General features: G+C 40.1%; 1 protein-coding gene across 4 annotated transcripts in view; it reads left to right on the forward strand.

Annotated features, from left to right (window-relative positions):
• LOC134344057 (protein YIPF5-like) overlaps positions 1–16,500 on the forward strand; it is a 55,395-nt gene that overhangs the window by 34,150 nt on the left and 4,745 nt on the right. For all 4 annotated transcript variants that reach the window (XM_063043215.1, XM_063043218.1, XM_063043217.1 and 1 more), the window contains 3 exons: positions 5,048–5,217; positions 7,534–7,679; positions 9,766–9,947. In XM_063043215.1, coding sequence (XP_062899285.1) covers positions 5,048–5,217; positions 7,534–7,679; positions 9,766–9,947 — 498 coding nt within the window. The remainder of the gene's footprint in view (positions 1–5,047; positions 5,218–7,533; positions 7,680–9,765; positions 9,948–16,500) is intronic.

Below are 16,500 nucleotides of genomic sequence, written 5' to 3' on the forward strand. Positions count from 1 at the left end.
GAGGCTGTGCCCTCTGGTCCTACACTCTCCCACTATCAGAGTGAATAAATTCATGCCAGATGCAGAACAATGCTGAGAAATGTGTGGTCACTGACTTTGGTGGCAAAAGCAGGATGGCAGGTCATTATCTGAATGGCAATTGATTAGGAAAGGGGTGGTGCAATGAGAGTTGGGAGGGTTGGTATACCACTCAGTGAAGTTAATCATGCAGCTGCAAAAGACGAGTGGTATTTTGCCCTTCATATGGAAAGGAATTGAGTACAGGGGATAGTGAGACCACACCTTCAGCATCATGTGCAGTGTTAGTCTCCGTATCTTTTTGTTTTGGAGGAAGTGTAGCAAAGAATCATTGGACTGATTTATGAAGAGAGAATGGAGCATTGGACGAGTAACCAGTGGAGTTTAAGAGAATATGAGCAGACCTCACTGTGTTTATAAAAACAAGATGGGACAGAACAGACATTACAGGAAGGATTATTTCAGTGATGGCGTAATATGGGGTTACAGACAAAGATAAAAGGGTCATTACACCTGAGATTAGAAGAAATGTCTTTACTCAAAAAGTTTTGAATCTCTGGAGTACTTTACTAGAAGAGCAGCTGAGGCCAAATCATTAAAATTTATTCAAAAAAAATTTAGATATTCATCCAAACGCTAAAGAAATCATTGGAGATTTGGAGAAAGCATGAATAGGGTACCAATTTGGATGATCAACAGGATTGTACTGAATGATGGAGTAGGATAAAGGGCTGGATAGATTATTCTTGCACCTGTTTCCTATGTTTCAATGTTTCTAACAATGTCTGTCCTCACCAGAAAGCTCACCTTTTAAAAATTAGACAGTGCAGTGTGACTTAAGGGTGGTAATTTAACAGCTGTTCAGCTGTTTTCCTCCCTTTTAAACATGTGTGGTAGAAACATAGAAACATAGAAAATAGGTGCAGGAGTAGGCCATTCGGCCCTTCGAGCCTGCACCGCCATTTATTATGATCATGGCTGATCATCCAACTCAGAACCCTGCACCAGCCTTCCCTCCATACCCCCTGATCCCCATAGCCACAAGGGCCATATCTAACTCCCTCTTAAATATAGCCAATGAACTGGCCTCAACTGTTTCCTGTGGCAGAGAATTCCACAGATTCACCACTCTCTGTGTGAAGAAGTTTTTCCTAATCTCAGTCCTAAAAGGCTTCCCCCTTATCCTCAAACTGTGACCCCTCGTTCTGGACTTCCCCAACATCGGGAACAATCTTCCTGCATCTAGCCTGTCCAATCCCTTCAGGATTTTATACGTTTCAATCAGATCCCCCCTCAATCTTCTAAATTCCAATGAGTACAAGCCTAGTTCATCCAGTCTTTCTTCATATGAAAGTCCTGCCATCCCAGGAATCAATCTGGTGAACCTTCTTTGTACTCCCTCTATGGCAAGGATGTCTTTCCTCAGATTAGGGGACCAAAACTGCACACAATACTCCAGGTGTGGTCTCACCAAGGCCTTGTACAACTGCAGTAGTACCTCCCTGCTCCTGTACTCGAATCCTCTCGCTATAAATGCCAGCATACCATTCGCCTTTTTCACCGCCTGCTGTACCTGCATGCCCACTTTCAATGACTGGTGTATAATGACACCCAGGTCTCGTTGCACCTCCCCTTTTCCTAATCGGCCACCATTCAGATAATAATCTGTTTTCCTATTTTTGCCACCAAAGTGGATAACTTCACATTTATCCACATTAAATTGCATCTGCCATGAATTTGCCCACTCACCCAACCTATCCAAGTCACCCTGCATCCTCTTAGCATCCTCCTCACAGCTAACACTGCCGCCCTGCTTCGTGTCATCCGCAAACTTGGAGATGCTGCATTTAATTCCCTCATCCAAGTCATTAATATATATTGTAAACAACTGGGGTCCCAGCACTGAGCCTTGCGGTACCCCACTAGTCACTGCCTGCCATTCTGAAAAGGTCCCGTTTATTCCCACTCTTTGCTTCCTGTCTGCTAACCAATTCTCTATCCACATCGATACCTTACCCCCAATACCATGTGCTTTAAGTTTGCACACTAATCTCCTGTGTGGGACCTTGTCAAAAGCCTTTTGAAAATCCAAATATACCACATCCACTGGTTCTCCCCTATCCACTCTACTAGTTACATCCTCAAAAAATTCTATGAGATTCGTCAGACATGATTTTCCTTTCACAAATCCATGCTGACTTTGTCCGATGATTTCACCGCTTTCCAAATGTGCTGTTATCACATCTTTGATAACTGACTCCAGCAGTTTCCCCACCACCGACGTTAGGCTAACCGGTCTATAATTCCCCGGTTTCTCTCTCCCTCCTTTTTTAAAAAGTGGGGTTACATTAGCCACCCTCCAATCCTCAGGAACCAGTCCAGAATCTAACGAGTTTTGAAAAATTATCCCTAATGCATCCACTATTTCTTGGGCTACTTCCTTAAGCACTCTGGGATGCAGACCATCTGGCCCTGGGGATTTATCTGCCTTTAATCCCTTCAATTTACCTAACACCACTTCCCTACTAACATGTATTTCACTCAGTTCCTCCATCTCACTGGACCCTCTGTCCCCTACTATTTCTGAAAGATTATTTATGTCCTCCTTAGTGAAGACAGAACCAAAGTAATTATTCAATTGGTCTGCCATGTCCTTGCTCCCCATAATCAATTCACCTGTTTCTGTCTGTAGGGGACCTACATTTGTCTTTACCAGTCTTTTCCTTTTCACATATCTATAAAAGCTTTTACAGTCAGTTTTTATGTTCCCTGCCAGATTTCTCTCATAATCTTTTTTCCCCTTCCTAATTAAGCCCTTTGTCCTCCTCTGCTGAACTCTGAATTTCTCCCAGTCCTCAGGTGAGCCACTTTTTCTGGCTAATTTGTATGCTTCTTCTTTGGAATTGATACTATCCCTAATTTCTCTTGTCAGCCACGGGTGCACTACCTTCCTTGATTTATTCTTTTGCCAAACTGGGATGAACAATTGTTGTAGTTCATCCATGCAATCTTTAAATGCTTGCAATTGCATATCCACCGTCAATCCTTTAAGTGTCATTTGCCAGTCTATCTTAGCTAATTCATGTCTCACACCTTCAAAGTTACCTCTCTTTAAGTTCAGAACCTTTGTTTCTGAATTAACTATGTCACTCTCCATCTTAATGAAGAATTCCACCATATTATGGTCACTCTTACCCAAGGGGCCTCTCACAACAAGATCGCTAATTAACCCTTCCTCATTGCTCAAAACCCAGTCCAGAATAGCCTGCTCTCTAGCTGGTTCCTCGACATGTTGGTTCAAAAAACCATCCCGCATACATTCCAAGAAATCCTCTTCCTCAGCACCTTTACCAATTTGGTTCACCCAGTCTACATGTAGATTGAAGTCACCCATTATAACTGCTGTTCCTTTATTGCACACATTTCTAATTTCCTGTTTAATACCATCTCCGACCTCACTACTACTGTTAGGTGGCCTGTACACAACTCCCACCAGCGTTTTCTGCCCCTTAGTGTTATGCAGCTCTACCCATATCGATTCCACATCTTTCCGGCTTATGTCCTTCCTTTCTATTGCGTTAATCTCATCTTTAACCAGCAACGCCACCCCACCTCCTTTTCTTTCATGTCTATCCCTCCTGAATATTGAATATCCCTGAACGTTGAGCTCCCATCCTTGGTCACCCTGGAGCCATGTCTCTGTGATCCCAACTATATCATAATCATTAGTAACAATCTGCACCTTCAATTCATCCACCTTGTTACAAATGCTCCTTGCTTTGACACACAAAGCCTTCAGGTGCTCTTTTATAACTCTCTTAGCCCTTATACAATTATATTGAAAAGTGGCCCTTTTTGATGCTTGCCCTGGATTTGTTGGCCTGCCACTTTTACTTTTCTCCTTACTACTTTTTGCTTCTACCCTCACTTTACACCCCTCTGTCACTCTGCACTGGTTCCCATCCCCCTGTTGTGAACTAACCTCCTCTCGCCTAGCCTCTTTAATTTGATTCCCACCCCCCAACCATTCTAGTTTAAAGTCACCTCAGTAGCCCTCGCTAATCTCCCTGCCAGGATATTGGTCCCCCTAGGATTCAAGTGTAACCCGTCCTTTTTGTACAGGTCACGCCTGCGCCAAAAGAGGTCCCAATGATCCAAAATCTTGAATCCCTGCCTCCTGCTCCAATCCCTCAGCCACGCATTTATCCTCCACCTCATTGCATTCCTACTCTCACTGTCGCGTGGCACAGGCAGTAATCCCGAGATTACTACCTTTGCAGTCCTTTTTCTCAACTCCCTTCCTAGCTCCCTATATTCTCTTTTCAGGACCTCTTCCCTTTTCCTACCTATGTCATTGGTACCTATATGTACCACGACCTCTGGCTCCTCACCCTCCCACTTCAGGATATCTTGAACACGATCAGAAATATCCCGGACCCTGGCACCAGGGAGGCAAACTACCATCCGGGTCTCTGGACTGCGTCCACAGAATCGCCTATCTGACCCCCTTACTATCGAGTCCCCTATCACAACTGCCCTCCTCTTCCTTTCCCTACCCTTCTGAGCTACGGGGTACGGGGCCAGACTCTGTGCCGGAGGCACGGCCACTGTTGCTTCCCCCGGGTAAGCTGTCTCCCCCAACAGTACTGCGAAGACTTTCAGCATTTTCTGGTTTTATTTTGGATTTTATTTAACAGGTTAAGGAGATGTTTACAAACCATCAATCCGTTTTAGTGTTTTAGATGACATCAAAATATTTCTCTCAAAACTTATAAATGCATTCCTCTAAAAATTTATTTTCTCATAATGTAGCCTTACATTTTCTGTCCATTTTTCTAAGGTATTGTCCTTAAACTATACTTCACCAATAAACCAGATTTATTTTGGTATATCCTTTTAAATCTATTTATTTTAATAAATTATAATAAATGCTTAAAATTTAATAAATTTAATAAATTTTAATAAATTATTAAAGGTGTTTGAAATTTTGTCCTAATTTGAAATGCTTATCCCTTACTTTACCTTGCAGTGAATTTGGGGATGGTCATCCACAGCCCAAAATATTTGTTCCTTCAGCAATGTCACAGACTTCACAACTGTATGCTGGACAGATCTTTCAGCCATCTGAAACCTACAATCAATTTGGCCAATCTTCTGCAATATTTGGAGGCACTGATGATGAGCCACCACTTCTAGAGGGTAATTATTTGAAAATATGGCATTTGGAATTGGATCATGACATCTGTACAGGTGATGAAGGGTTCCTAGTGTATTTCCCCAGACACAGTCACTGATTTCATACTTGGCATTGTCTCCATCTCCACCATTATCTGAGGGGATGATAGTCAGATAAAGGTTATCACAGGGAACCTTTCCATTAGTGGTTGTTTGTGCAATCAGAACTGTTGATGTGAGAAACTCCTGATACAGTACTGTTTCTGCTTCCTTTAAAGAATTTCACAAGTTTGATGTCTGGGCTTCTTCATTGACTAAACTGCCCATTGATGGGGATATTAAATGGGGTAAATCATATTGGATGTTGGTCAAACATTCAACATCTAAATATTTTATATCTACAAGAGCTTGAATTGGAATCAGGCCATGAAGGAGTAGACATAGAAAAAACAATCTGGTTTCCATCATTACCTATTTAAGTGTGCCTAATCCTTCATCAGATTAATTTCCAATGGAGGGCACAAGCAAATTACTTTACAAGGCCCACAGACATATAATTTACATTCTGCTAGTCGTGCAGTTGCAGATGTAATTTTTGCCTTTATATTGTCCAGGTTCTGTCATTTATTAATATAAATCATATTCATGATATATCTTCCAATTTAGTGCTATAGGGAAGAGCATTATAGCTCAAACCACTTTTCATGAATAGTATATTTGGTCTAAACAACTTTTCGTGAATGATCTCTTTATCCTGCAAGAAGCATTCACATATATTTTAAATCAAATCATGGAACTGGCAGCTCTGTCATTGCTATTTTCCTTATATTACAACTCTGATATCCAGTAAGAGCACAAGGAAAGGAATTGTGTTATAAATTTAAACTCAGGGTTCCAATAAAGCATCTATTTGGGTGGTAGCTCCATTATGATTTACTTTATTAAACTCTGACAGAGGGTGCATTGTGCTCTGAATATATATTTAAAAACTTTGACATTGAGAGCCTTGTAGTTTCACTCACCACTGTAACATGCATGGTTACAAACAGAAGAATCTAGGCTGTCAGCTCTATTTTAATTCAAAATAAGATTAAAATGTGAAGGCAAAAGTTATTCACTGAAGTTTTTCCTCAAAGGGTCTGAAACCTTGTCGACAGTTATTTTTAGACCAATATATGGAGTTTCAGACAACACTTGACTTGAGTAGTTTGAAAATATCTTTTCTAAGTTTTTCATAAATATTGGAGAAGTTAAACTCAGAAGCGATTAGACCATAAGGCATAAAAGCAGAATTAGTCCATTCAGTCCTTTGAAACCTGCTGATTTATTTTGATTTTATTTGGCTTTGATTATGGCTGATTTATTTTCCCTCTCAACCACATTCTCCCGCCTTCTTCCTGTAACTTTTGACACCCCCTACTATTCAAGTTCAAGTTCAAATTTATTATCACCTGACTGTATGCCAAATTAAACAGCATTCCTCTGGACCACGCTGCACCCAAAATACATGTCACACACAGGACATAAAACAAAATACTACCACAAATAAATTAATAAAATATAATTCAAAATATATGTGAAGTGCACAGCACAACTAAGCAGTAAACGGTCAACAGCTCACTGTCCTAGTGACAAGACATCGGTGGTATTCATTAATATCACAGCCTGGGGGAAGAAGTTGTTGCCCAGTTTGACAGTCCAAGCTCTAGTACTTCTTTCCTGATGATAGTGGGTCAAAGAGATTGTGGGATGGGTGGTAGGGATCCTCAACAATACTTTGTACACAATGTTACCTGTAAATGTCACAAATAAGGGGAAAGGTGACTCCCAGTGAACCTCTCAGCGGTCTTTACCATCCTCTGTAGTGTCTTGTGGCCAGCTACCTTGCAGCTTCTGTCCCACACAATGATGCAGCCAGACAGGACACTCTCAAGGGTGCATGAAACAGAAAATGTTTGCATTCAAATAGAGCAACCAGTTTGGAAAACAAATGGCACTTTGAACTTTATTGCAAGGTGCTGGAGTTTAGAAAGTGAAGAGTTGTTACAAGTGTACATATGTTGGCCATACTGGGAATACTATATGCAGTTTAAATTCCATTATTTAGGAAAGGATTCACTAACATTGGAAGCAATCTACAAGAGATTCATTCATCTTATTCCTAGGTTGAGCGGGTTGTCCTATTAAGAACACAATAGAAAGATCCATATTTTCCTTGTGTTTAGAATAATGAGGAGTGATCTTACTGACTACAAAATCCAAAGGGAGATGACAGAAGCAGAGAATTGATGTATTTACTCTATTTTTTGTGAATCCTAAATCACACTCTTTTTCCCACAGAGATTGGGATCAATTTTGATCACATCTGGCAAAAAACATTAACAGTTTTGAATCCGATGAAACCAGCAGATGGCAGCATTATGAATGAGACTGATCTGGCAGGACCAGTAGTCTTCTGTTTGGCATTTGGAGCCACCTTATTGCTGGTGCGTGAAAATGAGAATATAAAGGACATCAGAAAAAATATTTAATTTAGCTCTAGAACTTGCTTCCTCTTTCGAGTTTTATCATATATATTATGAATTTAATTGGCCACACCATGAAAATCACCAGAATAATTTTCCTTTATTTACACAGGAAAGTCACTGTATGCTCAAGGTTACTTATCACAGAAAAGATTATTGACTTGATAGCTCATGTTATTCATGATGACTGACTAAACTTTTTTTAAAATTGCTCAAGTCAAGTTTTGGACTAATTCACTTTCAATTCTTTTTCAAAGAGAGAAAGACAAAGGCAAAGAAAATTCAATAAAATGCCAGTTAGTTTTCTAATGCACCATTACATAAAAACAGTTTGTATTTTATTAGGGTATCCCAGTTCCTCCCATTTCCCAAAGATGTGTGGGTTGGTGGGTTAATTGGCCACTATAAGTTTCTCAGAGTGTGTAGGTGAGTCATCGAATGTGAAGGAAGTTGATGAAAATGTGGGAAGGATTCGAGGAGGATTAGTGTGAATGGGTGTTAAATGATAGTAAAGACTCAGAGGGCTGAAAGGCCTTCTTCCACACTGTTATTCCATTACAAGTGTAGGTGATTCACTCTTGACAAAATTTTCATAAGGCCTTTAGTAAAATATTTTATATTGATTCCCCAATAAAATGAGTGTGTGGAGTAAAGGACAAAGTATCAGAACGGAGAGGGCACCAGCCATAAAATGGGAAGCAGCAATGGGATTGGAACTGGTAACTCACAGCTGGCATAAACTTGATGGGCCAAATGGCCTCCCATAGTAATATGAAATATGGAGATGAGAACAGTGTGTGTGATCATTTTGGGAGGACCCAGTTGTCACCATTTACATAAACAGTCTGAATTTAAAATTCCAAAGTATAATTTCAAAATTTACAGGTGGAAAAATTAAATACGGTATATTTGATGTAGAGGAGGGATGTGACGAAAGGAAAGACTAGATAGATATCCTTAAGTTTACTCAACAGTTCTATGTACATAGAGAAGATATTTAAGATTCTAGATTCAAGATTGTTAAATGTCATTTCCAGTGCACATGGGTAAAGGAGAACAAAACAATTCTTACTACAGATCTGATGGAGCACAAAAAAACACAATTAGATAAAGAAAACAATAATAAAAAACATAATAAGTATAAATACATAGGCTGGCTTATGCACATCAATTGATTGTATGTCCATAAAGTGATGCTAAGTACAGGAGCTTCTGTACATAAGGTGACTCTGATAGTGCTTGTACCAGACTTGTACCAGAAATGTGATTTCATCAAGGTGAGCATAATTTTCTGTATTTTATTTGTCATTGTTCAAGCCAGTTAGTATTTACTGTCCACTGTTTCTCAAATGAATTTGTCATTATGAGAAATACATCACTTGGAAGTAGAAGCGTCAGGTACTTTTTAAAAAAGCAATTGCACATAAAGTTGAAAGAAAATCAATGTCAGGGTAATGAGGAAATAGCAGGGGAGTGGGATTAATTGAATAGTTCTTGCACATCAGGCACATTGAGTTCAAAGACATCCTTCTCTGCCCTATACTTCTGTAACATATTGAGTACTTGTAACTTCCTTCCTAAGGCAAAAAGCAGATGAAAGGAAAAGAAAATTTGGAACAGTACAAAAGAGATGAAATCCTCAGCATCCTCTTTTGTTGCTTAGAGACAAGTGTATAAATTATTGTAGTGATCAATCCAGGGAGTCTCTTCAATCATCAATTATTTGGGGACTAGACAAGATGTACCCAATTTAGTCTTTGCATGTGTAGCATGTTTAAATTCTCACTGAAGCTCATCTCGGATTGTCCATTTCATTTGCTTAGTTTGCTGAACAAATAAAAGAGAGCTTCATGCCATCAATCCAGTCTGGATAGAGAAGAGTAATTATCTAACTCTCTGAACTGTGCAATGTCTTTGTACAATTTTAAAAATATTTCTGTTAGTCACCATTCAATTCAATTTTAATATCCTCCAGGTCAACAGATTCACCGCAGTGAATCTCAGGTTAGCTGGACGAATAATTTATCTCTAATTATTTCTGTTACAGGCCGGTAAAGTACATTTTGGCTATGTTTATGGAATCAGTGTCTTTGGGTGTCTGGCAATTCACACACTGCTGAACTTGATGAGTGTCACAGGAGTTTCATATGGCTGTGTCGCTAGTGTCCTGGGATATTGTCTCCTTCCAATGATCATTCTTGCTGGCATTGCCGTTCTCTTTTCACTCCAGTAAGTATGCCAATTAGTAACTGTAGATATTTATATGAGGCTGTTATAAACCTCTGTCAAACTAGTTCTTGAGATCAAAATGCAAGGTGCTAAAATTTCCCTGCAGTTTCACTAGATGGTGCTTTTATCTGCTTTGTCAGTCTTGTAAACTGCAAGAATATATCATTTATCCTGATCCATTCTAAAAATATACTTTATAGGTTAGCAATAAATCTCCTTTCAGCCCCATCTTTTCAAATGGAGACTGTCGCAATATATTAAGTCTCTCTTCGTAGATATTATTTTCCATCTTGGACATGATCTCTGTGAATCTACATACATCATTCATTGGGGTGGAGTGGGTGGCGGGAAATAAAAGAGCAATTTATGCAATTCTAGTTATGGAATTGAGTTGAATTTCTGTTCCTAGTGACTGAACTACAAAACTAAAGAACCCCATTAAAATAAAGTTTTCAAAGCTTCGTGGAAGTTCAATTATTCCATGACTTTGCAAGGCATAGCAGGTTTGTCAGCATTTTCCCACAAACCTTAGACAGGATGGCTTTAAAATAATTCACAATTCACAATCTTGTAAACTGAAGGAAAGGTGGAAAACACCCAAAATGCAGGCACAGCATGTGGAACATAAAACAGTATTCACTTTCTTATATTACCCTTTTGTAGATCAAAAGAAAAATCTACAACTATCAGAACACATTTATCGTGTAGGGACTCTACATTTTCGTCAAAACTAAGAGACATCTGTTGAGGAGGGCATTGATTGAAAATGTTTTCTCTGTTTGATATGAGTATTATCCAAGGTGGGCATTTGGAATTTGCATAATTTGGTTATGATCTGCTTGAGTAATGTAATAGCATGGGGATTTGAATGATTTGTTCCCATTGTTATTACAAAATTCTGTTCTTTTTTATGTCAAAATAAACATAACGATCTTCTGAAAGTAGCAACATTGGAGGCCATTTTTCATTAGCTCACAAGTTTCCCTTAAAAATAAATGCTGCTTCAGATTTAAAACCATTCAAAATTTTTGACTTAATTTCTGGTATGCATTAGAATAAAAACAGTTTTCATTAGGACAGCGATCAAGGAAGCAAAAGGTCCATCTTCCCACATACATTACATATATAGTCTGTGTAGTCCATTTGCCTGGTCTGCTGTAGAGTTAGCCTGTTCTGTATTTTAGGTACCGAATCGTAAAATGCTTCTAACAGTGTAATGTGTCGCACAACATACTTGGTTATTAAGAGAGCTCCTGCTGAATCCATTCTGTGGTATTTTATACATAACATTTGAAATATTTATCATCAAGATAGCAGAGAGAGAAACAGTGTTCTCCTAAAATCTTAGCCAGATTTCTTTCGTATTAACAAATTAAGCTGTTCTCATGCATGGAACTTCATTGTATTAAATCGTAGGGAATTAATAATAAGTCAGTAGGTGATTATTTATTTCTCTAAGTATGTCCTAATAAAATTCAAGATCGCTCAATTAATCATTGAGTCAATGTAAAATGCTGAGAGAAAAACATGAGGAAAAAACTAATGAGATTTGTTGCAGCACATTTGAAAATGAAATCAGCATTGTTTCCTGTAGGTGCTAAAGATGAAGTAATCTACTTTATAACTATTTTGTGGTCTTTAGTACATTGTCATGTTGAGTATGTAGACCCCTGTACTCAGGTTAACAGCAATAAAATTTTGACAAGCACAGTTCCTTCGGTTATCTGGATTATATCTCTTCCCACCCTATTTCCTGTAAAAATGCTGTTTCCTTTTCTCAGTTTCTTCGCCTCTGCCACATCTGTTCCCAGGACACGGCTTTCCATTCCAGGAGAGATGTCCTCCTTCTGTAAAGACTGGGGTTTCCCTCCCTCTACTATTGATGTTACCCTCATTCGCATTTCCTCCATTTCCTGTACACCCGCACTCACCCCATCTTCTTGCTGCCTTAGACGTGATAGAGTTCCTCTTGTCCTTACCAACCATCCCATCAGCCTCCACATTCAATGCATTATCCTCTGCAACTTCCACCATCTCCAAAGGGATCCTACCACTAAACATATCTTTAACTTCACACCCACCCCCCCACTTTCCACAGGGATCGCTCCCTCCATGATTTTCTGGATCCATTCGTCCCTCCTCACTAATTTCCCTCTAGGCATTTCCAGACATCCCACCTCTCCCAGAAGTTCCGGGAGTCTCCCGGATATTAATAGTGGCTCCCTGATGCCCGCAAATGATATACAATATCACGGAAATCAATTTTTTTGAGAACGAGCGAGAGAAAGCAAGAGAGAGCGTGAGAGCGACCACGAGAGACAGCGAGAGCAAGCAAGAGAGCGAGGGACAGTGAGCGAGGGAGAAAGCAAGCGAGAGCGCTTGAGTGCGCACAAGCGACCACGAGAGAGTGAGAGCGTGCCATGGCAGAGTGTTCCAAAAAATATATAAAATGTACGTCACCCCAGACTAACCTAAAGTGTACCCCTGCCTGATAGGGGTCAAAATAATGACAGTGTTGCTTGCTGCACTGTTTGCAACAGTGACTTTTCTATTGCCCATGGTGGGTTAAGACTGTAAAAGACATGTTGAGATGAGTTTAACAGGTGTCATTCGTTCATTAGCATAGCTAACGTTATTTAAACTAGCTGGCTAGCTGCTAAGGAGCTACTCTATTGCAGACAACCCACCTCTCCTGGAAGTCTCCTGCAAATTGATGGTGCTACCTCCCTGAAATGAGTTTTTGGAGGGTGGGATGTCTGCATTTCACTTTGCTTGCGGCCTAAGGGCTACACAAGCCCATACACCTCCTCCATCACATCCATTCAGGGCCCCAAACAGTTCTTTCAGGTGAGGCAACACTTCAGCTGCATATCTGCTGTGCTGGTCTATTGTATCTGTTGCTCCCAATGCGGCCTCCTCCTCATTGGTGAGACCCATCATAAATTGAAGGCCTGCTTCGTCGAGCACCTCCACGTCATCTGCCACAAGTGGGACTTCTCAGTGGCGAAAAATTTTAATTCCAATTCCCATTCATGTTCTGACGTGTCGCTCCGTGTCCTCCTCTTGTGCCAAGATGAGGCCACCTTCAGGGTGGAGGAGCAACAGTTTATATTCCATCTAGGTACCTTCCAATCTCCATGAATATCAATTTCTCCTGCCGGTCAACGAATTCCACCCCCGCCCCCATGCTTCTTTTATTCCCAACTCTGAGCTTTTACTTCTTCTCTCCTGCCCATTACTTCGGCATGGGTCCCTTCCTCATTCCCTTTCTCCTACAGTCCACTCTCCTTTCCCATCAGATTCCTTCTTCTCCAGCCCTTGACCTATCACCTTCCAGCTAATCTCCTTCCCCTCCCTCCCCCCCTCCCCCCCCCACCTTTATATTCTGGAATCTTCCCCCTTCCTTCTCAGTGCTGGTGGAGGGCCTCAGCCCAAAACAACGCCTATCTATACATTTCATCACCTATCTATTCATTAGCTGGCCTGTTGAGCTCCTCCAGCGTTTTGTGTGCATTGCTTTAGACAAGCAACAGTCTTTTGCTGTTAATGAATTCAAGATGAACTTACACTTAAATGGTCACTTCTTTCTGCATTCTGTGATGTACAAAATCAGAAAAGTAACTATCTTTGATCAGTATCCATACATTTAGTGTTTCGTCAGCTTGATTCATTAGTGTACAGCATAGAAAGGACCATTTGGCATAAAGTGTGTATGCTGGCTATTTGCTCGAGCAAAGCAAAGCCAAGTTTACTGCCCTGTTCTTTCCCCATAGACTTGTATTTTCCACGGTTTAATGTATATGTCCTGTTTTCCCTTCGGAGATAAAATGGTGTCTGAAACACAGAAACATAGAAAACCTACAGCACAATACAGGCCCTTCGGCCCACAAAGCTGTGCCGAACATGTACTTACTTTAGAAATTACCTAGGGTTACCCATAGCCCTCTATTTTCTAAGCTCCATGTACCTATCCAGGTGTCTCTTAAAAGACCCTATCATATCCACTTCCACCACTGTCGCTAGCAACCCATTCCACACACTCACCACTCTCTGTGTTAAAAAAAACTTATCCCTGACATCTCCTCTGTACCTATTTCCAAGCACCTTAAAACTGTGCCCTCTCGTGCTAGCAATTATTCTGCGTCATCATTTCTGTGGTAAAGTTTTCCATATTCTAGCAGCCACTTAGCTCGAGAGACATTCTCATAATCTTCCTTAACATTCTTCCAGTACCAATTTAAAATTGATGACTTTTCATTTCTGTATCCCTGCCAGGTGGTTTTATTTATCCTGATTCACAATGAACATCTTTTATTTGATAAGGTAGTAATAAATCCCCTTTAAGCCTTGTCTTCTCAAATTAATCCTCCCTTTCTATCTATAACTTCCATCTTGAACATCATCTTTGCGAATCTACATTATTCACTGGGGGGAAGTAAAACGAACAATTTTGATGATTTCTGGAAGTTCAATTGTTCCATGGACTTGCAAGGCCTGGCAGGATTTATCAGCTTCTCTCTTACAAAGGTTATTTTAAGAAAATTAAACTACTTCCCAGTATCTTTATATGCTCAATATCAGAACAGCAATTGCAGAAGAAAAAGAGCTTCTATCCAATGGGAGTGTTTTGGAAATGTTGCAGCCCAACCTTCATATATTCCAAATCTTTCCAAATTAGTGAAAAACTCCAAGCTATAAAGATATAGCTTGTGTTTTTTTGTTAAAAAAATTGTATTGGAGTATAACTTTGCTAATACCATTTGGAGAGAAGTTTCCAGAAAAATCAGTCAGTCTGTCAGAGTATGGTAGGCATTTAGCAGATAATTGATCTAAATCTCCTGTAAATTCTTTTATGTAATACAGCACTTTGTTAGGTTAAATTTCTGGCTGTCCTCCAGTATCTTAGGAGAGAGGAAGAGGGAGAGAGGGAGAGAGAGATACTGAGACAATACTTGAATTGGTGTCAATGCACCTTATATATTTTTTGAATTAGCTGATTCAGGAAGTAGGAATATTGTGTAAGGAATACACACAAAATGCTGGAGGAACTCAGCGGGCCAGGCAGCATCTATGGAAAAGGGAAAGCAGTCGATGATTTGGGCCGAGACATTTCATCAAGACTGGAAAAAAAAGGTGGGAAGTGAGAATCGGAAGGCAGGGGTGGGGAGGAAGGAGTACAAGGAAGTAGACGATAGGTGAAACCGGAAGAGGTGAAGGGGTGAAGTAAGGAACTGGGAAGTTGATTGGTGAAAGAGACTAAGGACTGAAGAAGGAACCTGATTGGAGAGGACAGAAGGCCATATAAGAAAGGGAAGGTGGAGGAGCACCAGAGAGAAGTGATGGGCAGGTAAGAAGATAAGGTGAGATAGAAATATGGGAATGGGGAATGGAGAAGGGGTGGGGCAATTACCGGAAGTTCAAGAAATCGATGTTTGTGCCATCAGGATGGAGGCTGCCCAGACAGAATATAAGATGTTGTACAATACGGTATTCAAGTTTCTCGATTTGGACGAAACCTTCTATTCTGTCTGGGTAGCCTCCAACCTGATGGCATGAACATCGATTTCTCAAAGTTCCAGTAATTGCAGCCCCCCCCCACCCCCCATGATAACGTGTATAAAATTAAATTAATTGGTAGAACAGTAACATGGTTGGTTAAAAAGTAATGGGAGTTCTGGATCTCACTGCAGGAAAGGATTATATAACTAGAAACTGTTACCACATTGTAAAACTAGCTGGATGGAACCTATAAGAGCCGTAACCTGCAGGACACAGGGAAATGTAATTAACGAAGTCCATCCGTTGTTGGCCCAGACATGAACTGAAGAGCCCCCTTCTCCTTCATAAACTCATATGATTCTATGAGGAGATTTTTTAATTTGCAGAGTTGAAACCTTTGGAATTCTCTCCCAGATAGGGCTGAGAATCCTTACTCGTTGAGTGTTTTCAGGATAGAAAATAGTAAGTTTTGAGGCATCCAAGGGAACTGGAGGACTTGGGAGTGATTAGGAAAGTGGAACTGCAGCCTAAGATCAGCCATCATCTTACTGAGTGGCAAAGTACACTTGAGGAGCCATATGGCATCCTATTTACACACTTCCGATAACTCAGCTCAAAATATATTCTAATTAATCCTCATCAATACCTGAAAAATGTTTTCCATTAGCTGAAATATCAAGAATTCTCCATGGTAATTTTAATGAATCTCAGTCAATACATGCTGGTGTCACCTGAAATGTAGGCTCTGCATAATTAATCTAATGAATCTGAGAAAACCTTCCAACTTATTCCCTGATTTGGCCAACTTGTGGCACAAGACTGTCAGTTAAGTTCAGTTTCCAGGCTTGAGATGAGCCTTGAATATTTGTTGTATTTCTATAAAGAAAGTAGAAAGTGTAGGAATAATATTAACAGGACGTATCAGTGAAATTGCTGGTATTCTTGTTTGAAAGTCTTCAGATAACAGTTTCTAATAAGAAGTTGCACTTGCACTTTCAAATGTCTGGTGTAATAGCTACTGCTAAGAATTATTGGGCAGGTTGATACACCCCAA

Source organism: Mobula hypostoma, chromosome 3, assembly GCF_963921235.1.
Source record: "Mobula hypostoma chromosome 3, sMobHyp1.1, whole genome shotgun sequence".
Lineage (NCBI taxonomy): Eukaryota > Metazoa > Chordata > Chondrichthyes > Myliobatiformes > Myliobatidae > Mobula > Mobula hypostoma.